Source organism: Oreochromis aureus, linkage group 3 (assembly GCF_013358895.1).
Source record: "Oreochromis aureus strain Israel breed Guangdong linkage group 3, ZZ_aureus, whole genome shotgun sequence".
Taxonomy (NCBI): Eukaryota; Metazoa; Chordata; class Actinopteri; order Cichliformes; family Cichlidae; genus Oreochromis; species Oreochromis aureus.
Genome location: NC_052944.1, coordinates 106861197 through 106886968, shown reverse-complemented (window position 1 = coordinate 106886968; position 25772 = coordinate 106861197). Strand labels below are relative to the sequence as shown.

Sequence of the window (25772 nt, the reverse complement as noted above, 5' to 3'; positions counted from 1 at the left end):
AAATGTAACAGGCCTCAGTGCTGATTCTAACAGTATGAGCTGCTTCCAGCTTTATTTGTGAAGAGCACAGCAGCTTACAAACATGTAACTAGGCCTGGACCGCCACAAAGGAGTGTTTGTTAAAGCCTGTTGTGATTAGAGATGCTGTATGAAATGTGAGGCTGGAGAAGCTGCCTCTGTTGTCTTCATAAACACAATCTTCTTGTTCTGAATGAAGGACATGGACCCTCATTTATCAGCTCCACACTTCCTTATGGTCAGTGTCCTGACTCTGTGGTGACTGCAGGCTCTGGCTGGATGAATGCATCTACACCAGCGGTCCCCAACCTTTGTTGCCCCACAGACCGGTTTAATGTCAGACAATATTTTCACGGACCAGACTTTAAGGTGTGGCAGATAAATACAACAAAATAAAATGATACAACCAAGACAAAAACGCCTCGTAACGGGCACCAGAAGGCATGATCACATGATCCCTGTTCTAGCCAATCTACACTGGCTCCCTGTTAAAAACCCTGAAATGCGCCAACAACATTGAGAGTAAAAACCTTCTCCAGCTCTAATATGCTGCATGACATTCTTCCTTCCCACATTATTAAGGATGCTCTGACTACTATTGGACCCTGTATCTCACTCTTAATGAACTCTTCATTGTCATCACGCTGTGTTCTGACTGCCTTCAAACATGCAGTCGTGCAACCTGTTATCATGAAAAGCAAATCAGACCTCAACACTCTTTTAATTTACAGGCAGATTTCTAAGCTTCCTTTCATGTCTAAACTTTTAGAAAAAATATTTCTCCAGCAGCCACAGTCCTTCTTAGAGACACATGGTGTCAGTGACAAATTTCAATCTGGATTCAAACCTTGTAATAGTACCAAGACAGCTTTATTGAGAGTTTTTCTGCTTTCAATACCGTTGACCACAATATTTTCCTAACAAGGCTAGAGCATGTAGTTGGGTCTTAAAAGTAAAGTTCTTTCATGGTTTAAATCGTACCTATCAGACAGATCCTTCTCTGTCACCATGGGGAAATACTCTTCCTCTTCTGTCCCTGCTATTCATGGTGCACCTCAGGGGTCCGTATTGAGCCCCAAGCTGTTCTCCCTGTACTTGCTGCCCTTGGGACTCATCTTTAAAAAACATATCATCTCCTAACACTACCACGCAAATGATATCCAAATCTACCGTCCTCTAAATTTGGGTGCCCCGTCTCCATTCTTGCCTTTGTTCACCTGTCTGCGGGACATTAAAGATTGGCTATCCCAGAATTCTCTTATTTTAAATGAAAGCAAAACAGAAATTATTGTTTTCGATAGCCACATTCCCCTGGGCCAGCTAACTGATACACTCGGGTCTTTTGCCTGCCACCTCTCTCATTCTGCCAGAAATCTTGGAGTGCTCCTGGAAAGTTTTTTTTGGTAAAAACCAGCTTTTAGCAATTATGCCAGATTTCCAAAGCTGAGCCCTATTTCCCACATAAAGAACTTGAAAAACGTATCCATGCCTTCATCACTTCCAGATTGGACTATTGCAACTGTCTTTACCTGGGCCTCAAACTCTCCCTCCTTCAGCACCTGCAATTAGTCCAAAATGCTGCAGCACGTGTCTTAACCGGCACTAGAAGGCATGAGCACATCGCCCCTGTCCTCGCTGACGTACACTTTCAAATATCGCATTGATTTTAAAAACCTTCTGCTCACTTTTAAAATTCTAACTAACGTGCCCCCTAGCTACCTAACTGATCTCCTTGATCTGTACAACCCAAGGAGAGCACTAAGATCCTCCAGCCAACTGCTCCTAATGCAACCAAGGTCTCGTTTAAAAACTGTGACTGTGCTTTTGCCATTGCCGCTCCTAGACTCTGGAATAATCTCCCAGTTGACATCTGGACATCGGAATCAATTTAATCGTTCAAATTGTGCTTAAAAACACAACTGTTAAACTTAGCGTTCGAAGGAAATTAGTTTGACTTTCATTTAGCCTGCACTACACCATGTAATGTAATTCTAATTGTAACTGTAATATTTGTTTCTTCTTCTGTCCACATTGTGGTTTTATTGTGAAGCACTTTAATGTACACTAGACTTTTAAATGTGCTGTAGAAATAAACTTTGACTTGACTCCTCTCTGCTCTCTGGACCGGTACCAGGCCGTGGCTTAGGGACCGCTACATTAACACATGAGTAGTTCAGGGCTGCACGTCATTTTCATTGTTACTGCTAATAGTCTTTGTGAAAAGCACATTGATGTGAAAATCTTCATGAGATTCAGAGTTCTCACAATATAATTAAAGATTCATTTAAAAGAAAATCACAAATTATTATCATCTTCAGAACATTTCATTAAACATTAGAGACAGACTGCTGTGTACATCTCATTGCAGTCCCAACAACCTACAGTCCCCAAACGCATCATGAACCAGTGTGCAGTCAGGGCTGTGCTCTCTTGTTTGACCGTATTTACATGGATCCAGCTGGTTTCCTGGAGGTGACTGTTCCTATAACAAAGTCAAATTGTCAGAAAGCAGGTGTGTGATCTCCACCTCAGAGTGTCTCCACCCATGAAAGCTGATTTCTGCTCTCAGAGCTGATGTTTGACTCTGTATAACATCTGTAGGAACTTCCTCAGCCCTGCAGTATTTTTATGCATCTGTACTCCTCCTCCTTATTTTCAGCTCTGGGGGTTCTTCTACTTCCTGTTTCCACAGTGGGAGCAGACTGTGAGTGGGGTCAGGGAGTCAACATGAAAACATCAGTGTGAGGTTATGAACTCATATCTGAGTGAATGCTTCAGCTTTAATTCGTCATCTGAGGGTTCACACACTGACGGTCACTGATTGGTCCACTCAGTCACATGGGTCAGAACCAGGAAGCTGTGAGGTCACAGTAACAGGTGGCGCTGTCAGAGGTCATCCTATAATGAATTACAGCAGTTCAGCCTAGAAGATCACAAGACATCTGCTCACATCTGGATGAATCCAGCTGTGTACAGCCAAAGAGAGGTCGGCTGATCACAGCCTGCCCAGGGATGGAGATGGGTTACAGTCCCTGACTGAGAGGAGTGGTGCATGGTGGGTAAGTAACGAGTGCAGTCACAGAGGTACAGACAACCACTCAGCCTCACACTGACAGACCGTTCAGGATCTCTGTGGGAGGTTTGCATGATGTCCCTGCACGAGTCTTTGTGCCTTTATGTAAAACACAACAATCATATTATTACACTGGGCCTCTGAAATTAAAGGACATGTCCACACTGAAAATAAAATGTGTACTGTGCTGTACCTGAATGTTATAAAGACTGAACCCACAGCAAAGGAACACACCTGTAATCCTGAGATTAACGGTGTACAACAGTAACATAGAAAATACCATAAATATGAACTGTGAACTAAGCGTCCACACCCACACTCTGGGCACTCTAAGTATCCTCACGCTAGTAATAAAAACCATGTGACCTCATACAGTTTTTTCTTTTGTTTGGCTAGGCCATGAAATCAACAGTTAGCTTATAGCAGCAAACGTTTGGTCCTTTGAGCTCACGAACCAGTCCACTGTTCAGAGTCAAGCTCATTCTACCAGAGATGGTACGTGATTATTTTTAATGGCCATTAAACCACACAGACCGTCTGTAACAGGGAGCTGCTCTTACTGGACTGTATATTTATAACAATGCTTTGAATGTTTGATTAACTCCAACACCAAATGGAAACCTGGTCATACTTTTCACAGCTGAGGTGTTTAATCAGTGATGGAGACTGACGTCATGTGACGTCTGCTGGATTCACTAGGATGGTATTTTATCTATTACAGTCACTGTGCTGCACCACAACCCACTCACCTCAGAAGCTCCACCCTCACAGCACACGAGCATGAGGTCACTGCGAACCGTCGACCTGAGGAAGGCTGCTGGTCCTGACGGTGTCCCAGGCCGGGTGGAAGGAGTCTTCAGCCAGTGTCTGTCCCACTCTGCCTGGAGTCCTCCACCATAATTAAACCCCATATTCATCGACTCCTGACACCACCCTCCCCTGGAATAATGAAATGTCTGAGCTGCTGGTGTTTATCGGTGCTCTATAGAGAGCATACTGACTCACAGCTGAACCTCGGCTCACAGGAAAACACCATGATGGCCGCCCTCTGCCCACACTGGAAGAACCCCACAGCTCCATCAGAACATGATGGAGGACCCTCCACACCGGGTGCTGTTCACACTGTTTGAACAGGCAGATCCATCAGACCAGCACAGCCTGGTCCAAACACAGCTTTGACTCAACAGCAGTGAACACAAAGCACCAACATGAGTGTGTTTGTGCAGCTGCAACACAACAGCACAGTGTTTGTTTACTGACATGTTTGTGCACTGAATGGACTGACATGAATAAATACTGTATATGTGACAGAGAGACACGGAGACGTCATATTGATGTGTAAAAACATTTAATCTGGTTTATACAGAACCAACATCACAACATCAGTGACCTCAGGGTGATTATATGGATATATATGATATTAATGGAGGCAGCTGTCAATCAGAGGGACTGACAGGAAGTGTGGATGTGGCCTCAGGGCCTCCATCACAGGTCCTTCCTGCTCTGATTGAAGCTTCAGAGAGGGTGTTTCATCTGTTTGTCTGATCCTCTCTGATGCTTCCTGACAGTCAGCAACTTTGACCTTTGACCCACATGAAGCTAACATGTGACACAGAGTCAGGACGCTCTGTGGATCCATCAGAACAGCAGAAACACGCTCGGGGTCATCATCATTATAAACTTATAATGTTAGACAAACAGCTGCAGAACATCTGGCTGAGGTTAGTTAGCTGTTAGCTGTTAGCAGAGGAAGGCCAAAGCAAAGCTGCATCTTCATCTTCCTCAGGGCTCAATACACAACAGATACTGTATATACACACAGGCTGCTCTTCATCACCAGCTCCTCCTCCTCCTCAGACTGTTTCTTCAGCAGTCAGAGGTTCCTGTTCTTGGTTCCTGTTCCTGAGGACACAGAGGACAGTCAGACACTCACATGGGTCCGTGGGTTTGATGCTGGAGTCTATCCCAGCTGATCAATATCCTACAAACAGACTGATCGGTTCTCTGATCTGTGATCGATCAGCTGGGACTAGGATGGGGATCAGAGCCAAGAATTAAACCAGGTTCATACATTCATACCTGCAGGTCATGTAATGTCCTCACTCTCTGAGCTCCTTGTTCCATTAATCAGTGTTAAATATGGAATAATCTTTATATCAACAGTCCCATGCAAGAAAAAAAAAACATAATTCAAGCAAATAATTAAATTCCTCATGCATAAAGTCAGTGCAGCACTCCAGCCAGCTGCACAGAGAAGCCGAAAACCAAAGAGGTTTCTCCTCTGCTTGTGCTGCAGCGGTGCTACACTTGTACAGTTAACCTGCTAGCAAAGGTCATTTTAGCTTGTGCAGATCACTTTGCCTAAAGGAGGCCAGTGTCCTGATGTGATTGGTCAGTTTGTTGGTGTCAGGACCCTTCCATCCGATGACGATATGAAAATGATATGAAAATGCGTATTGTTTCATATTATACACGATCGTTTGTTTCATGGTGTCACAATGTAAACTGGTTACGGTTTATGTTTTCATGGTTTTGATGGTCACTGTAGTGGCTAAATCAATCTCTTACAGTTCTTTCTTTCTCTTATATTTAATTTAACCACAGTGTGGACAGACGGACAAGCCACTGTTTTTAGGCGTTGTCGTTAGCAACAACGACGGTAAACTAGGGGTGGGTTTTTATAATCGATTTATCAATTAAAATCGATTCTGGCTTGGAAAACGTAAAATCGATTCATTAAAATCCTGAATCGATTTTTTTAACATAAATTTATTTTGCCCGAAATGCCAGAATCTCAGGTGAAGTCTCACAAAATTTCAACAACCACCAAACATTTAAAACAGTGAATGAGAGCAGGTACACGGATTCTCCACAAAGACGTAAACACAAAGCGCGGACCCGCGGATCAGAATCAGTGAGATGTCGCCTTTCTCACCCGACGGCACGGACACGGTCGGGGCTGAAAGCCGACAGCTCGCTGATTCTGATGTTTCGGCGGGTCCGCACTTTGTGTTTACGCCCTTTTTGCGCTGATTCTAAAGCTGTTAGTTTGATCTCTCTCCAAACAATATTGACTGAACCAGCAGCAAAAGAAGATCCAAACTACGCTTCACATAAACATCGTCATGAAATCACTTTGACTTTTACTGTTTTACTTCCACCATGATAAAATCACACTTTATGCACAGCTCTCTCTCTCTCTCTCTCTCTCTGTACTTCAAGAACAGTTTCCTGTCTAAAAATCTGTTTTCTGCATTATTCGCTTGCTTGTTACGCACAAGTCTACCGTTGTTTACAGCGCTGTGGGATGCTGTTTTTTTTTTCTTCATTTTACATACTTCCGAAAAGAAAACCTAATTTCTGCCGTTCAATAATTTTAAACAAATTTAAACTTTTTAAAATTATGCAAAATGCAAAATGCTTAGCCGTGTCTCTAATAAAACCGCTGTAACGTCAGAGGTAACGTTCATATGTTGATTAATGGTTTTCTTTCGTTTTTGATGTACTGCAGAATATTTTTATAAAATCCCAGGCCAGGAAAAATCACCTTCATGTTTTTCTGTGTTTTATCTTCAGCTACTTTGACACAAAGGCATCTGCTGTAACGCTCACACCTTTGATAAAGTCTTGCGTGTGTCAGCTTCCTTTTTATAGATACAAAAATATGTAAATGTACTGATCTGAATTATTTATATTTCTGACTGTCAAAATTTCCCAGATTCAAATCGAATTGAATCGGTCAAATCTCACATTACTTTTAAAACACTCCTCTATACGTTTAAAGCTATTCATCGTCTCTCCCCACCATCTCTGACTTGGTTCAGATCACCATCCCACTCCAGCGCCCTCGATCATCTTCTTCTCTTTCTTTTTCTCTTCCTTCCTCTCGTCTTGTTTCTATGGGCGGCTTTTAGCCCCTCTGCCCCCCAACTTTGGAATTCCTCCTACCTCCAGACCTCAGAAACATCACCTCATTCCCTCTTTTTAAATCCAACCTAAAAACCCACCTGTTTAAAACTGCCTGTTTTTATGCCTGTTTTATTTGCTGTACAGTGTCCTTGAAAGGTGCTTTTAAATAAGCATCCTAAAAGGTTCATTGTGTTCATCTGTGTTTTCAGTGGGCGCCACTGAACTGTTCATTGTTCCCTCACTGCTGCTAGTTTAAGTCATTCTGCAAATGTGCTGTTTATAAGGTTGGAAACCTGCAGTCAGCTGAGACTGAAAGAGTCACTTGGATGTTACTGAAATGTTTCTCCCACTGAAAACATCCAGATGAACAGAATCAACCTTTGGGTTGATCCACCTCCACACTGCCAAGTCAGGTAACAGCTGTAGTGATGTGCAGCAGCAAAATGTCACCAGCAGATGAACTGCACGAGCGATCAAAGGAGAAACACTTGCAGCTTCTCGTGCGTGTGGCTGCTGAGCTCTGCGCGGGTTGTTGGATTTATGCACGAGGAATTTAACTGTGCATGTGAAATGAAATCATTTGCTCAGACTACATTTTTTTCTTTTTCTTCTTATGATATAAAGATCGTTCCATATTTAAAGTGCAGCTCATTGAATCTGGACAAGCTGCAGTTACCATGGTGACCTCACAGGTAAACACACACCTCTGTGACCCTGCAAACATACCTCACGTCCTCTTTGACCTCAGCATTTGGTGCCGTCCTCCTCCTCCTGAGACGTGAAAACATGTCTTCCATGGTTCCCTTTAAGGTTGCTGCAGACGAGAAAACAGGAGTGAGTCTCAGTGTTTCTACATCAGACACACAAACCAGGTGATCATGTGACTCTTTCCTCTCAGCTGTGGTTTAGTCTGAGTAGTGGGAACACTGGAACAACCTTTAATAGTGATGAAAACGATCACATACATGAACTCTGCACAGATTTGGCTTCCTACAGTTAAACGAGACTGAGTGATGTTTAAAATGCAAACCAAGCATTCACTGAATCAGCACCTGGTCACCTGACTGTACAGGCCAATCACAGCTCTGCATGAGCCGCTCAGCTGTAAGTTTAACACTACACTGAAGGACAAGTATCACAGATGTTATTTGGATGCACTCTGCACGGACACATTTATAGTTAGTTATCTTAGTTATCTCAGTGTTATTTAGTTTTATATTTATATCCATCGTGTAGATAAAACTAACACACTTAGCTTCTATATTTGGCTTGTAAAAGATCCCGGTGAGTAAACACTACGCTGTTTAATATCTTTGCAAAATAAAATACAAACTCTACATCTAAGGAGTAAAACATCGTCACTTTTCTGTGGATCATGAATTAAAGTCATACCAATTACACACAGTGATGTTATCAAACAAGTATTTAAGATTATTTTCTCTTTAATTCAGTGAATGAATGTGGATTTAACCTTGAAGCACGTTCAATCATCCATCATTCAGCCTTCTGACTCTAAAGAAGTCAGCCTAACACTTCCATTAATAACATCCAGAGGAACACAGTGAGCTGTCTGTGGTCGCAGACATCATGTGAAGATCTGCTGTTTATGAAACTAGACACCTTAAATATTTCTGAGAGTAGTTTCACTATAGGAGCAAGAGGGGACGGTGCAGCTAAAGGTGTGTTCAGATCTTTATGTGACACTGCATCACCCATCACTTTCTTTCTTATAGTGTAAACTTCTTATCAATCTTTTTACATCATTTCTTCAACATTAACTGCACTGTTACTCTCACCTCTGACTCTGAGAATCACGACTTTCTGTAGCAGCACGCGTCCATCCTTGTTGCTGACCGTGCAGGTGTAGCTACGACTGTCAGTGAGGAGGGGCTTTTTCAGGGTCAGACTGAGGTCTCCAGTTCTCAGTGGATCTTTATTCATCTCTGTGCGACCGATGTAATCCTTGGCCTGTAAACCTGGCTGGTAGTTTTTAGTCACATCAAAGTAGTCGACCATCTTCTGTGTGGATTCAGAGACAGTCCAGTACACTCTGAGAACATAACGAAGGTCAGCTGTGGTTTTAAAGGGCAGCAGGACAGACTCCCCCCCCTCATCCACCTCCACCTTCTCCAGTTGGAAGTCTGAGAGCAGAACATGAACACAGACAGACATCAGTGAGGTTGATCCTCCATCATGTCCTCTGCTGTGTAACCAGCAGCTCCTGTTTTCAGTGTTTCTCTGACTTGGAGCTGAACTGTTGTGTGTTGATGTGTGAGGCTGCACAAACAGCTGTGCAGCTTTTATTCTCACACAGCTGCAAACAGCTGGACATACAGGTTTACACAGCTGGGATTCACAGTGTGGACAAACAGCTGATACACTCACCTCTGACACTGAATATCACTGATTGCCCTAGCAGGATGTCTCCATTTTCTTTGTAGGCGGTGCAGGTGTAGATTCCACTGTCAGTGAGGCGGGGGTCTTCCAGGTTCAGACTGAGGTCTTTCTCATTTCCCTGATGGCGTCTTATTACCTTTATGAAATTGTATTTGGGGTATATACGTTTCCACTCCACTGTGGAAATCTGATCAAGTTCATCTTTCATTTCATTTTTTTCAAATTCTAGCAAATAAGACTTGTTTCCACACACTGTCCCCAAACTTCTCACAGGCTGGTCTGAAAAGAGAAAACAGACAGACAGACACCATTGATCCAGTGTGACAAACTTGACCAAGGTCAGTTTTGGTCTTAAAGACAGCAGCACAGACTCCTCCCCCTGTGGCACGTCCACCACGTGAGGCACTCTCTCAAAAGACAGATGTGAGTGAGTGATTATCTCCTCTGCACAAACAGCTGTGCAGCTTTTATTCTCACACAGCTGGACACAGTCACAGCTGGACACAGTCACAGCTGACTGTTTCCATCAAACAGAGAACACAGAGATGATCCTTTGTTTAAAGTCTGATGAGTATCGATGGTACTGGAATCCTGAAATAATATTTAAAGTATTTGTAAGCTCTGATGTTATCGGTGCTGCTTTCAGTCCTGGTGAAACTAAGCAGCTGTGAGTGGTTGTTGCCACTAGTTACAGACAGGAACATGATGGATGTTAAACACTGAGTGAAGCTTCGTCACAGACTCACAGCTGTCAGTGTGTCAGCTCTGCTGGCAGCCTGGAGTCACCTGAAGCTTCACTGTGGGCTGATGCTGAACTGTCACTGTTATATGTGTGTTATTAACCTCAGAGAAACAACCTGCTGTTCAGAAGATTTCAGATCTGATCAGAGGTTTGGAGGTGGGACTTACAGCACAGGAAGTGATGTCAGAACAAAAAAAGACTTTGAGCCCTGAGTGAGCGACAGGTTTGACAGGACGCTGACGTGGATCTCCTTCAGACCTGGATCACAGTCTTCACACTAAACCTTTAAACATCTTTATTCTGTTTGTGCTTTTCCATCATCAGCAAATCTGTATTTATCCAAAAGCTGCTGCACTAGCTGTCAGCTTTTATTTACCATAACACATTTAAATAATCAAAGTATTAATTATTATTTCTAAACAATGTTAGTTTATGATCATTTATATATAGAAGATGAAGCACTCTGTTCCTTATTCACCAAAAAGTCTCGTTAAAGTAGTCGACCAATCAGCAGAACCCTGAAGAGCAGCAGTGCCAGCAAATATATTCATCTGTACTGATCAGTGAATGTCAGGAGCTTCTTATTAACAACTCAGCGTGATGATGATGATGATGATAGATACCCAGCTTATATTAGATAGAAAACACAAAATATCTCATCACACTTTCAGCTATTAAAATTCATTTTCAGCACTTTTGTGTCTCATTATTATTTTATCGTATCAGGTTATCACAGATCCATCAGCAGCTCTTTGATTACACTTATTTATGCTTGATTCACACAAACAGCTGTTTCACTCACCATAGACATGGAGAGCCACTGATTTCTGTAGCAGCATGTGTCCATCCTTGTTGTAGACGGTGCAGGTGTAGACTCCACTGTCAGTGAGGTGGGGGTCTTTCAGGGTCAGACTGAAGTCTTTATTTTTCACTCGATCTTCATTCATCTCTGTGCGACCTCTGTAACCATGGTCCTGTTTGTCTGGGTGATTGTTTCCACTCTCATACACGTGGACCTTCATGTTGTTGGAGTCTCTCCACTCCACTGTGACGTCCTGAGGAAGGTCAGCTGTGGTCTTAAAGGGCAGCAGGACAGACCCCGGTCTGTTTGGCACCTGCACAATGTCTGGCACACTCTCTGTAAAGAGACAGACAGACATGAGAGAGGTTGATCCTCCATCCTGTCCTCTGCTGTGTAACCAGCAGCTCCTGTTCTCAGTGTTTCTCTGACTTGGAGCTGAACTGTTGTGTGTTGATGTGTGAGGCTGCACAAACAGCTGTTACACTCACCATAGACATTGAGAGTCACTGATTTCTGTAGCAGCATGTCTCCATCCTTGTTGTAGACGGTGCAGGTGTAGACTCCACTGTCAGTGAGGTGGAGGTCTTTCAGGGTCAGACTGAGGTCTCCAGTTGCCAGTGAATCTTTCTTCATCTCTGTGCGACAATTGGTAACCACAATGTCTGACGAACCTTTTTCCCTCTTATACACCTCCATGCGTTTGGGTTCAGTGAGAGTCCACTTCACTGTGACAACCTGACGAAAGTCAGCTGTGGTCTTTAAGGGCAGCTCGACAGACTTGTCTGCATCTGTCACATTCACCACCTCTGGCGGGGGAACTGAGAGAAAACAGAAAATTATGAGACAGACAGATAAAAAATGTAACTGTTCCATGATGTAATGTGGACACTGCTCTGTTGTTCAGCACTGTGTAAGAGGACACAGATATTTATTACATAATTAACACATGAATCAGTTGAATGTGGTATATGAGACTAAATATTCCCACTGTGTGCACTGCTGAGAAGAAACACACAGCACTGCAAATTCAGTACAAACTGTGATTAATTATATTCTACAAATGTTAACAAATCATGTCTTTGTCTGTTCTCCTACCAAAGGTTTGTTGCACATATTATTGGCCCATTTTCACTATTCTAGAAAAGCTTTTTTTTCAGTTCACCTGAAAACAGCATATGACAACAGACTGAGGCGTGCCTGTGCTGAGAACATCATGAAACCAGTAGTGGGGGTTAAAACTATGTATTGGAACAAAAAGATGATGATACAAATACTGTCGTATCCTGACATTTGGTAAGATTATCTTAAAAAATAAAGAACACAGCACCCAAGAATCTGTCTGATTGGATCTTATTCATGGAGGATTCACACTGTGGACAAACAGCTGTTATACTCACCTCTGACAATGAGCGTCACTGATTTCTGTAGCAGCATGTGTCCATCCCTGGAGATGTTGCAGGTGTAGACTCCACTGTCAGTAGGGTGGAGGTCTTTCAGGGTCAGACTGAGGTCTTTAGTTCTCAGTGGATCTTTATCCATCTCTGTGCGACCTCTGTAACCCTGGTCCTGTTTATCTGGGTGATTGTTTCCACTCTCATACACGTGGACCTTCATGTGTTCGGGTTCAGTGAGTCTCCACTCCACTGTGACGTCCCGAGGAAGGTCAGCTGTGGTCTTAAAGGGCAGCAGGACAGACTCCTCCCCCTGTGGCACCTCCACCACCTCTGTCTGCGTAGCTGAAAGCAGAACATGAACACAGACAGACACGAGTGAAGTTTATCCTCCATCATGTCCTCTGCTGTGTGAGACTCATTGAACCCAGCTAAAAACAGTGCTGACACTTCACATGACAAACAGAAAACAATACATTAAAAAAAGACATAAAAATAAATGAAAAAAATAAAATCAGCACATTAGATTAAATTAAAGCAGTAAAATGAGAATAGGTGTTTTAAAAGTGGACAATAAAGGGGCCTCGCTAATGTCCTGGGGCAGATCGTTCCACAGATTAGGAGCAGCAATAGAAAAGGCCTCGCCCCTTCTGAGCTTCCTCTTGGACCTGGGTACCTCCAGGAGCAGCTTGTCAGCTGACCTAAGAGACCTGGGGGGTGAGTAAGGATGCAGAAGCTCAGAGAGGTAAGGGGGGGGGGGGCAAGACTGTTTAAACATTTAAAAACAAACATTAGAATTTTAAAATGAACTCTAAGACATACAGGCATTGGAGTGAAGCGAGGATGGGACTTTTAACTGGGAGTTCCAGTTAAACTCGTGCAGCAGCATTTTATATCCTGATAGAAACGCCAGCAGTTCTTTAAGATTAGAAGAGACACCTGCAGCTTGTCCCTCTTCCATCTGCATTCAGCTCTACGACACTCCCTCCACACAGCCCGAGTGGTGTCATTAAACCAAGGCTCGGTGCCACTGTCCAGAATAGTTAGGCAAGAAGATTGAAACCAGGAGCTGAGGTCCTCTGTGTCCAAGGGAGTGATATCAGTGGGGACAGACAGCTGGCTAAAAGCAGAGGAGAACTGGGCAGCAGTGGAAGGGTTAATAATCCGACAGCGGTGAACAGGAGCGCTGGTTTGAACTGTAGTGCGTGAAAACACAGCATCAAATAATAATACAGCCATACGGTCAGAGAAGGCAGTGTCAGACACAGGTAGACTGTGTGACAGGACCACTGTGTGTGTCTGTGTTCGTGTGTGGGACCAGGTACGGACTGGACCAGATTAAAAGAGTCAATAAGGCTTAAAAACTCCTTCACCAGAGGTTTGTCAGGACAGCAGACATGGATATTAAAATCTCCCACAATAAGAACATGATCATAGTTGGGCATAGGCCCAGCTAGGAATTCTGAAAAGTCATTTATGAAATTCTTATTGTGTTTAGGGGGACGATAAATAACAGCAAAGAGCACAGAGTTAGAGTGATTAACTTCAAAACACGTGAGCTCAAAGCTGGAAAACGAGGGCTGTAAAAACACTGTTTACATTTAAAATCCTTTTAAAAACAACCACCGTACCTCCTCCTCTCCCTGATGTCCTTGGTGTGTTAAAATAGGAACAACCCACTGGTAAAAGTACTGGACTCACCAGTGTTAAGCCAAGTCTCAGTTACACACATGAAGTCTAGTTTCCAGGAGGTGAATAACTCTTTCAAAATAAAAGACTTGTTCACTAGTGATCTGTCATTTACCAGGCCAATCCTGACAGGAGCTGGGGATGAGGTATGAGCCCCAGCGGCACAGGGAGCCCAACACAGCAGCCTGAGTTTATCAAGGTTTGCCCGGCGCACGTTGAGCCGAGGAGAACTGGGGTCACGAAGGAGCGGCGCGTCATCCTGGCCGACCACGAGGATGAGGCAGGAATCCACAGGGTCCAGGAAACGTCGATGCACAAAAAACTCCATGAAATAATCTCTGTATTCCTTTGACTGTACTGGGACAATGCACCAAGGAGAGCTTGAGTTTAACCAGCCAGCTTCTGAACCAGATTTAGTAGTGATTGGCGATCGTACACCAGTAGAGAGCAGATTTCCTGAGTGTCACATGACAGGAACAATATAAAAACAAACAAAACTGTAAGCCACAGACGAGCAGCCATGGACACCGGCGCCATCTTGATCCTCATTTAAGGCTGCAATGAGCTGCTACTAAGTGAAAAATGATATTTGTTGCTACTGGACTGTTTCCCCAGAGTACAGCAGTAAGTGCTGAAAGAAGCTGGTTTGTAAGCTGCTGGTATTGGAGAGTCAGTAACAGCTCAGCTGTAGAGAACACCAGACCTCAGGAACAGGTCTGTGATTGGTGGCAGAGTATCTGCTCTTCCATCTAAGGACCCTGAATCACTGAAGCTGCTCAGACCAGCTGATCCTGGAAAAGTGCTCTGATGCTCACATTAGTCATGTGACCTCAGTACGTCGCTGTCAGACAAATCAGTTCAGATCTACAAGAGCAGCTGTGTGTTAAACCTTCAGGATGTGGGTGATGCCTCTAATGTGCTCCATCGGTGTGAGTTCAAGGCTCTGCTACCAAAGTGTTCTAATACACAGAGGAAAGATGAGCTGATGGAAAGTTGATCAGCAGATTTTGAGCTGTGAGAAAGATGAAAGGAGGCCACAGAGTCCAGCAGTGTTTGGGAGATACTTGCCTGAATGACTGAGCATCGAGACAGGATTCATTATTGCTATTGATAATATGAACACAATAACTGCATGACTGAATGTGTGACTGTGTTACTGAGTTACAGGTGAAGGTGATGGCTGCTGCTTCCACTTCCTGATCTGCTCTGTGGAAACGCACACACACACATTATAAAACATATACACACCTTCTGTGTTCTTCATTCTTTTATACACACAGTACACAAACAGACCAATGGCAGCAGCCAGGATGATCAGAGTAACCAGCACAGCTGCGAGGACTTTGGGCCAGACTGGAGGAGGAGGAGGTTCTGTAACACAAACACAGGAGACATGAACATCATTAACATGTTTGTATGAACTCACATGAATCTGACCTCTGTTCACTGACCTGAGACTTTCAGCTGTACTTCAGTTTTTCTCAGATCTTGTCCATATTTACGGTAGATGCAGTTGTAGGTTCCACTGTCAGAGACTGTGGGGTTCTTCAGAGTGAGGCTGAGGACTCCAGTCTGCAGAGCATCAGCTCTCATTGATGTTCGATGTTGGTAAAGATCATTCTGACCACTAAGATCATCACGCTCATCAAGATCGTCACTTTTCTGCATTCGCAGGTGAACTGTTGGGTTCCTGAGCCCAACACGGTTCCACACTGCTGCTGTGTCGCTACTGGAAACACCAACTGATACCTGACAGTGCAGCAGGACAGACTCCGCCCCCTTATACACCTCCACCCCTGAGGCATGCTGGGAAACTGAAGACAGAAACATGAAACAGGTGAGACCTGTGCTTCACAGTCACATGACCTTTCTCTCTCTCTCTCTCACACACACACACACACACACACACTTCAGCAAAGAAACAGTGCAGTGCTAACATGTGACAGAGAACCTGTCCAGCTCAAATCACCAACACAAACACACATGTACAGTACTCAGAACATCAGAGGAGGCAGCAGAGAGAAGCTGTGAGGGTCACTCAGTTCCACCAGCAGGTGAGCAGTGAAAGATGGGCTCAAGTCAGGTGGATAAAGCTCATCTATCTGCAGTATAGCATATAGCGTATATGCTGTGAATAACATCAGCAGAAAGTAACTCAGGCTGTGACATCAGACAAAAGATAAAACTCTGTTACTAACTGAATAATTTTATGCTCCTCAGCTGCAGCAGCACCAATATTTACACGTAGTACCAATATGTAGTACATGTTTCTGTCTCTGCCTCTTTGGGTGGGAGTGCTTGTTTCTCTGTGTGGGTGGAGGTCTCAGCTCCATCAGTGTTAAAGCTGTAGTTACAGCACTGAGCTGACAGCACCCTGGCTGTGTGTCAGGAGGGAGGGCTGGTTTACTGTTTGTACTTCCTGTTTGCATCTGTGGCTCCTCCCCCTGTTTTAAGTTACATCTAAAAAGGCTCAGTGGGAAGTTCCTGTAGCTGCAGAGCTTAGACCTTTCAGATTAACACACACACACACACACACACAGCTCAGTATAATCGTGTACACTGTTATACAGCACAATAGTGTACAGCCAGGGTCAGGGTGTCGAGTAGGAGACTCACAGAGCCCTGCAGTAGTGGTGGGATTTCCGGCTCTTTTTAGAGATCCGGCTTTTTCGGGTCCAAACCGGCTCTTCAGGTTGTTTTGTTGCTTTAATTAATTAATTTATTATTAACAATAATATAAAATTATGCACAAAAGTAATGTAACTAAATGTGTGTAACTAAATGAACTAACGTAAAAAAAAGTGGTTTTATTTATATATGGCCCCTAGAGACAAAACACGTACAAACTCAGAAGCACATTTCTAGCATTAACTGAACTTCCAAAACAGAGCTACCTAGATCACTTAAATTACACAATTAAAAGCATGTGTGTATTCTTTGTGTATTTATAAACAAGCACTCATATATATTCAAATAATTTAAAAAAAAAAAAAGGTCATTTACCTGCTACTACCACGCACCAAATCCGGTCGTTGATACTTGCTGGCTTGTGTAGCCACTAGGTATCAAAAGCTCAACACTGTGCCTAGCATCCTGGAGCACTTCTGTTGTGTTTTGTAGTTTGTACATGCTGCTTTGTCTGTAGGGGCCACCGTAAATATACTTTTATTTATGCACTCCACATTAAATGTTATTAATAAATCATATAATACAAAAAACAACTATTCACAGTTCAACTTTTAACTATTTAAATTTTCAGCTTTTTCCTTTTAAACAAATTTAAAGTGAAACAACACAAAACACTGCAAACCACAACACAATTAAATATAAATTAAAATATGAAAACAAAAAGAAGATGCACATTCTGTCATATGGGCCTGCATGAATAAACTTTCTGAATCCTTTATCATCTGCAGCTGAAAATAGTTGTGGATGATTACTATACCTTTCTAATGTGACGCTGTTGTCCCTGGCTCTCTTTCTCTGTCTCTCCCTCCCGCTCTGTTCCTGTGCTACTGCGACTGTAACTACCGCCCCTCCCCCCTCTTCCCTGCGCAAAGCGAAATGGCAAAAGATGTTTGAAATGCAATGGAAAAAATAATTTTGCCAAACAATGTCTGTCTAAAACCAAACCCAAATCGGTGCATTTAGTTGAAGAGACTGACTTAAGCGAGACTTTCTTTGTGGTCACTTGGGGATGTAAAAACAGAGCATAATGAAGCAGAAGACAGTGAGAGACGCTCAGATTATGAAGACACATGGATTGTTTCACTCCCAATTCAAGGAACTTCGGTGACACTAACGGTTGATACAGGTGCACAGTAGGGCTGCACGATTTTGCATAAAATGAGAATCGCGATTTTTTTGCTTAGAATTGAGATCACGATTCTCTCACGATTTTCTTTTCCAATATAAATATTTATTGCACTTATTAACTGCACATCAACTTTGTAACAGTTGAAACTGAACATAAAAACAATAAATAAACATAAAAACAATAAATGTTTCACATTTTGTGGTTGCCGCAAAATGTTGTACTGCTTGAAATTCCTTCTCCACAGTTGCTCGACACTGCGTGTACAGAGCAGGTAGTGCAACAATAGAAAAATAGTTGCGGGACGGCACTGTGTAGCGTTTGTCTAGGGTGTTGATCATTTTCCTAAATCCCTCGTTTTGCACAGTGTTGATGGGAGCCATATCTTTGGTCAGGTGATGAGTAATAGCCTCTGTAATATCTTTGTGCCTGCGGGAGCTCGACGTGTATAGGGAAGCGCAGTATAAGCTTCCCGTTATTGATCTTTGGGTGGTTGACCGGGACAGATTTTCTCCTGTCACTTTCTCGTCATCCCTGAGGTGTTCTCCGTTGTTTTTTCCCTGCCAATTTGAGCATAACGGCACAGCTTCTGTATCACGTGGTATAAGGCTCCGCCCTTGTCATTTGTTGAGCAGGAAGAGTGCGCGCTTGTTTTCATGCAGATTACGTCCCGGATCAAAATGTGGTACAATCGTCGTCGTCTTTTTTTTCTTTTTTCTTTTTTTTTTTTAAATCGTTGTCATTTGGAAATGAGATCGCACATAAGTGTGAATTGAGATCGCGATTTTCTAACGATTAATCGTGCAGCCCTAGTGCACAGGCAAACCTAATCAGCATGACAGAGATCAATGCTCTGAAACCAAAGCCCAAATTAATAAAGAAAAGAGAGAAAAGAGTACCTCTAAAAGACTGCAATGGAAAGAATATTGAAAGTAGTGGTCAATGCAGACTTAAGGTGACAATAAAACAAAGATTATGATGTATTGTTTAATGTTGTTCCAGAAGGTCGTGAATCACTGCTGGGTGGTATGTCATCCAAAAGATTAAACCTAGTAGAAAGAGTGTACCACATCAGCTGTGGAGAAGCAGCAAGTGGTCAGTGAGGAGCAGTTGACTCCATTGTACAGCATTATGAGGATGTCTTCAAAGGTTTGGGATGTCTACCATGCACTTATAGTATCCAGCTGAAAGAGGATGTAGAGCCAGTGATTCATTCACCACGTAGAGTCCCAGCTCCACTGAAGGACCGTTTAAAGAAAGAACTTGACAGGATGTCGCAGTTGCAGGTCATTACAAAGGTGGAAGAACCAACTGAGTGGGTAAACTCAATGGTGTGTGTGGATAAGAGGAATTAAAAACAATGATTTGAGAATATGCATGGACCCTGGCGATTTAAATCAAGCCATAAAACGTGAGCACTACCAGATACCAAAGCGTGAAGAGATTGCAAGTGAAATGGCAGGTGCCAAATACTTCTCAAAGCTAGATGCAGCACAGGGTTTCTGGCAAATAAAGCTAGATGAGAAAAGTTCAAAATACTGTACTTTCAATACACCTTTTGGCAGGTACAGATTCCTCAGAATGCCATTTGGCATAATCTCAGCATCTGAGATTTTTCATCGTGCCATGGACAACATGTTAGAGGGATTACAAGGTGTTCGCTGTTATGTTGATGATGTGGTTATTTGGGGCTCCACACTACAAGAACATAATGAAAGACTGGTGAAGGTGCTGCAACGGGTGAGGGAGAATGGATTAAAGCTAAATCGTGACAAGTGTCATTTTTGTGTAAAGGAAATAACATTTTTAGGAGATAAATTCTCTGCTGGAGGTATTGAGCCAGATGAAAGAAAAATAAAAGCCATCGCAACAATGCCACGCCCAACAGAGAAGAGAGGTGTGCTCAGAGTGATGGGAATGATAAACTTTGTTGGAAAATTCATACCTGACTTGTCAGTGAGAACATCAGCACTAAGGGAGTTACTTCGTGATTCCATAGAATTTAAATGGACAGTGAGGGATGAACAAGAATGGAACGATTTAAAAACCACACTGACAACGTGCCCAGTGCTTGCATATTATGATCCAACTAAGAGTCTGAAAATCTCAACAGATGCCTCAAAAGATGGGCTTGGAGCTGTTTTACTTCAAGCTGAAGAGGGGAGCTGGAAACCAGTTGCTTATGCTTCTAGATCCATGACTGAGTCTGAAACCAGATATGCTCAGACTGAGAAAGAATGTCTTGGGCTGGCATATGGACTAGGGCTGCCACGATTAGTCGACTAGTCACGATTACGTCGACTATCAAAATCGTTGACGACTAATTTAATAGTCGATGCGTCGTTTGAAGCTTTGTAAGATCCCAAAAGACGCAGGAATAAGTAGTAGGATTTAAGAGTGTAATAACGGAATGAAACAGAAGATGGCAGCACTGCATGTACAAGGATGCCAGCTGCCGTTAAACCCCGAAGAAGAAACTGTCCCAGAATTCATAGCGCGGCCCTGCTCAGTTTCCAACAATGGCGGCAGCTAGTTAGTTTTAATATTACTCTTATTATTCTTTCTGGGTCACAAAATGAATGTTTAACATATTTTCAGGCAAGAATGTAGCTGTGTAAACTTCAAATATCTGCTCAGTTTATCAAGACACCACATATTTTCAAAAGCGCTCCGACGTTTTCAGAGACGTCTGTTACCCACTAGCTTGATAGCTAGCCGGGGGCAAGGCTCACTAGAGCCCGTGAGAACAGCGGACTCCCAGCAAATTGTTTTCAAACCCACCGCTGTCTTTCACTACTCAGGTTAAACATATAGAAGTCACTTAGATAACTTAAAAATATTATTGTTTGGCTTTTTTTTTTTGTATCTTTAGTTGTTCCTGAGTAAATCGGTTTGGCTGAGATTAAAGTTATAGTTTTTACACAGCTGAATAAACTTCAAGCAGACAACTGATTATCAGAAGTGTTCGAGAATATACTCTGGTGTCCCGTTATATTTTAGATAGCCAGGAGTTTATTAAACTTCACCGAAACAATCTGCAAATTTCATTTAAATTTAATAAACTATGATCTTGTTTTTATTTTTAGTTAGCACATACCTTAAACACTTAAAGTTGTAAGCGAATGATAGTTATATAAGAGCAGATGCATGCTGGTGCAATTGACTATGTGCACGATAGCATATGCTAGTTCCGGTGCGGAAAATCCTGTGTGGAGCTTTGTTTCCGGTGTCCTATTCGCGCCCTGTTTAATGTCCAAAAGAATAGAATAGAATAGCTTTTTATTGTCACTGTTACAAGAAGTTAACCAAATGAATGAATTATAGGTCGATTTACATTTCTATAGATGTCTTGGTCATTTACCCAATATAACTGTAAATGATGTTCATGGACTTGTCGATATTTTGCCCCCACGCCTCAGAGCAAAAGAGAAAAGGGATTCAAATGTTATATTTCTCAGCTGTCCCTCGTTTATTGCGGGTGTTATGTTCTAAAAATAACCAGCGAGAGGTGAAATCAAGTAGCCAATTTTATTTTTTTGATGCGTGGACATTGTGGACATCCAGTACTGCACTTTTTAATTTAGAAGGTACGTCACAACATACCCTTCATACATACTAATGTATAGAAACCCTCACCATCAATCGTTCATTTTTTTGTGTAGCTTTTTTCACGGTTTGTTAACATGCTGTGTAGGTGTGTACTTGACTCGCTGATATAGACATAACGGGAAACATCTGTGACTGTTGTTCATCTGTAGTTTGAATGCTGAACATTTGCCTGTTTAAAGAATAAGACCAGTCACTGTACAGAGATGCGCTTCTGTATGTGGACGATGTGTCTTATGCTGCAGTGATGCAGTTCTGCTTGTGTTGAGTGATGCAAACAACCGATCAATCTAAACTCTTTAAACGTCAATCACGTGGTTACCAGCTACCGGCGAAAATAATCGGGATGGTAAGCCAATTTCTGTCTTAGCGTATTTGCAATATAAATATGTGTTTTTGTGGTCTTCTTTTGCGGCTAATTCAGTGAATTTTGGTCTGATCGTGGGGAAACTTGGTGTGTGGAGTCAGTGATAGCTCTGGGAGCTAACCAGCCCATCTTCAACCGGTTACTTACATGAAGTCTGAAGAATTTCTGGTTCGGTTTTGTTTGTTTAGCGGACTTCTGCGCATTTACGTAACTGCTCGTTTAATCGCGGCTTAAATTCGGTGTGTTTGGTGGTTGTAGACATGGTTTATATGACATTTTAGCTGAGATTCTGAGGTTTCTGTGGATACCACACTTGTCTGGAGTTATATTTCTCAACCCGGGTTATAACTGATTAAACGTGATCTCCTCCTTTTTGCCCCCGGTACCGGAGACGTGGGGCTTAAGTGGTTAAACGTCAAAATCTATCATTAGATTTTTTGTGACACAACAGTGGTGAGTGTTCCCACCCTCTGCTCTTTGGAACTTAACGCAATCTTTCCGTTTTCAAGTTTTGGACATGATTTTGGAGTATATCTTCGCAGTAGCGATTTACCGCAAAGTAAAGCTACCGGAAATGTGCAACCCCGCATCCGGCCTCAAACCAGGAAGTTAGCATTTTCTCGTGCACATAGTCAATAAGCTGTACGTTCAATGGATGCATGATCTGATTAGTCGACTAATCGCAAAAATAATCTGTGACTAGTCGACTATCAAAATAATCGTTTGTGGCAGCCCTAATATGGACTTGATATTTTTCACTGTTATGTTTATGGTCTTCCTACTATTACAGTTGAGACAGATCATCGTCCTCAGAATGCATGGAGCAGGAAAGCCATTGTTCTTCAGGAAGCAGGTCCGAGATCATATGACGTAAGAACTGAAGAAGGTCATGTGTTCAGAAGGAACCGTCGCAACTTGCTGAAGACTAAAGAGACATTTCAGGAGGAACAATGTGGCGAGGAAGATGAAAATGTTGATGTGTCGCATGCGGAGACAGTGTCTGATTTGAAACCACTGGATGGACATGAGTATGTGGAGAAAAGTGAAGTGGTTTCAGAACCTGTATTGAGGAGGTCAGAGCGTAAGGTCAAAAGACCAGTTAGGCTTAATCTGTAAAGCTAAAACTGGATTTGTTTTCATCTTATATTCTGATGGTGTTGAAAAAAAAAACAATTGAAAAAATATTATTAATATTAATGTAAAACAATTATGTGTATATGTTAGTTTATAAGACTTATGTTGTATATAGTTCAGTGTTGATATGTAGGTGTTCATGTAATGATAAGGTTTACCAGCAGGGGGCGCTGTATTTAAGAAAGCTCATGAATGCCTCCGGGGGAGCACATAAAAGAAGACTGGTCTGTGGTGTGACAGGGATGGTGTCAATAAAATGTTTGGAGCAGTAGCTCGCAAGGCATAAGTGGATGCTGTGTTATTTTTAACAAGCGCTACGAAGACAACACAGTAGTGACTTGAGGTGGAGCGACTGTGTCACGCCCACACACCCGCTGGCCGCAACCCCCCCCACACACACACACACACACACACCTTTTTACGTAGCTGCTTCAGTTGATCTGCTGATGGATTTGCAATGCAATCATGTGGCGCATTGCCTTCTGAGGACATTTTAGACGCACTCATCAGAAAGGTTACCGACCCCTGCATTAAACACACATATGATCTGATAAAACCAGCTGAAAGTGCGGGATCCGCCCTGCATGGAGGCCGCGGGGACGAGCTTCATCACATGAACGAGCTCGATGAATGCGAGCACGAGCGGTTAAAAAAAACAGACCTGCGACACACTCGGTATCCAGCCACACCTCTGTGTGTGTGTGTGTTTCTTACTGAGTAAGAGGAGCACGATCATCTTCATCCTCGGTAACAGTCCCGTTACAGCTGATCCTCACCGACCCACCGACCGCTCCCAGACACAGACTCGTTACTCTGAACAAGATGGCGCACAAAGAAAAACTGACTTTCGATTCTACCGGAAGCCTCCTCCTCCCTGAGAACCTTCACAATAAAAGCTCATTACGGTGTTGAATACAAGGTAAAAGGAAAGTGAAGAATATGTGCAGGTGAGAAGCTGTAACACTCACAGACTGTACGAAGGTTAAAGATGCTCCAATAAAAGAATAAAGCTCTTTATTACAAAGAGAAATATGTGAAACACGCCTCCTCCTGTCTGCCTGTGAACTGAGCCCACACACTGGACTCTGTGTCACTGATACAGCTGCTGACTGTGAGCTCATGTCACGGTTCATGTTTCTAACATCTAATCATTTCACCTTAAACACATACAACACAAAAGTGTGAGCTATGAACTACTCACTCGGTACAGTGGTCCCTCACTATAACGTAGTTCACCTATCGCCGCCTCGCTGTATCGCAGAACTTTTTGTGGCAGTTTTAATTTTTTTTTCTTTCTTTTTTTTTTTTCCCCCTGTCCCGTTTGGATCTTTAGCCATCAGAATTGTTGTCTTAAGTCCAAGAAAGATGCCAAGCGGATTTATTTTACCAAGTGGATCATCATGGCCTTGCCATATTGGTCCATTTGATTGACCTTTATTATAATTATGTATTTATTTTATTTTCGGTTGTTACAGTCGGGACAGACATGACTGGGGGATAGGACAGGGAAAAAGAAAGAAAGAGAGGGAGAGAAAGAAAAATAGACGGGGGAGAAGAGATGGTGAGAAAGGGGGGAAGAAAGAAAGAGAAAACAAACAAAACACCTGAATCATCTGTATGGAGAAAAAAAAATGAACAGAAAACAAACGAACAAAAAAGAGCAACATAATAAATACAGCAGCATCACAATAAACTAGCTAGCAGTAGATAACAGTAGATACTAAATATTAAACGATATTGTGCAGCACGCAAGATAGACTACGCACAATGTGCTTTGAGGTAGCAGCCAAGAAAGGTGTAGTTTGTGTCTGTGAACACCCGTGTGGATCAGCACGCTTGTATTCCAAAGATTTCTCCATGTAACGATCTGCTAAGGAGTGTGAGGAGCCAAAGCCCCGTCCCTCAGGGCATGAAGCAGGTATGGAGGAGATCCAGGCCCCAGAAATCCAGAGGCCCAAGAGTACAAGTGTAGCTGAGATATAATATACTGAGTGTGAACATTCTCAAAACTGTATTGTATGTATTTTATTTTTTTTATTGTGTAAATTTAATTTTTGTAAAACTAAGGTTCCACATGTCACTGTTGAAGTAGGGCATTAATCAGTGTGACACCACTTGTAAACATGCTGCATGTGTGGGGGTTCCCAGCCAGAGCTGCATGGACTCCACACTGAAATAAATCCAGTTTCCAGCCAGTCTGTGTCTGTCGTCACAACGCAGTCAACCGTTTGAAATCTGCTACACGAGGACCCAATGAGGACCACCAAAAGGGGGGGAACCGTGCCACCCTCCTGGGAAGAGCTGAGTAGAGCCCCAAACAAGAAGTCACCCAGCAGCCACGGAGCAGAAGCCAGAGGGGGTTGTAGTAGCGTGCCCGTGGGCTCTGCCGGCAGCCAGCTATGCCAGAGAGGACCGAGCTTCAGGCCCAGAGGCCAGAGGCCTGAGGGCACCCCATTCCCTGGAAGGGGCCCAGCCGTGCCACAGGCGCCAGGCCCCGCCAATCTGCCACCAGGAGTGAGCCGGTACATACATGAGCGCCCAGCCCCAGTCGACAAGGACCACCAGCACACCAATGTCTGAGGGCATCAGCCACCGGCAGAGAGTGTGGTGAGGGGAGATAGGCCTCCATACTTTGGAGGGCCTGAGATGTTCCCAGAGAGGTCGAGTCTAAGGCCCAACCTGACATATAGACACAGATGAACAGGCGCACGCAGACTCAAACATGCATTCCCACCCCCATATACACAACCAAATACTCGGCATTCACCCAACGTGTAGACAGACACAAATAGACACTGCACAGACAATCACACTCCCCAAACATACTCTA

General features: G+C 43.1%; 1 protein-coding gene across 2 annotated transcripts; it reads right to left on the bottom strand.

The window, feature by feature from the left end:
- Window positions 1-4420: 4420 nt before the first annotated feature.
- Window positions 4421-23789, bottom strand: LOC116335607. 2 transcript variants are annotated; one of them, XM_039608391.1, is made up of 11 exons: window positions 23657-23770; window positions 23357-23467; window positions 15473-15835; window positions 15270-15392; window positions 12339-12677; window positions 11430-11759; window positions 10942-11277; window positions 9386-9676; window positions 8797-9141; window positions 7727-7814; window positions 4421-4993 (listed from the first exon to the last, which is right to left on the bottom strand). In XM_039608391.1, the coding sequence occupies exons 3-11, from the start codon at window positions 15687-15689 to the stop codon at window positions 4945-4947; spliced, it is 2118 nt and encodes a 705-aa protein (XP_039464325.1). In that variant the 5' UTR covers window positions 15690-15835; window positions 23357-23467; window positions 23657-23770; the 3' UTR covers window positions 4421-4944. The 2 variants fall into 2 exon arrangements, with proteins under 2 accessions (XP_039464325.1, XP_039464324.1); XM_039608390.1 differs by lacking the exon at window positions 23357-23467 and having other exon boundaries at window positions 23657-23789.
- Between the last annotated feature and the right edge of the window lie 1983 nt (window positions 23790-25772).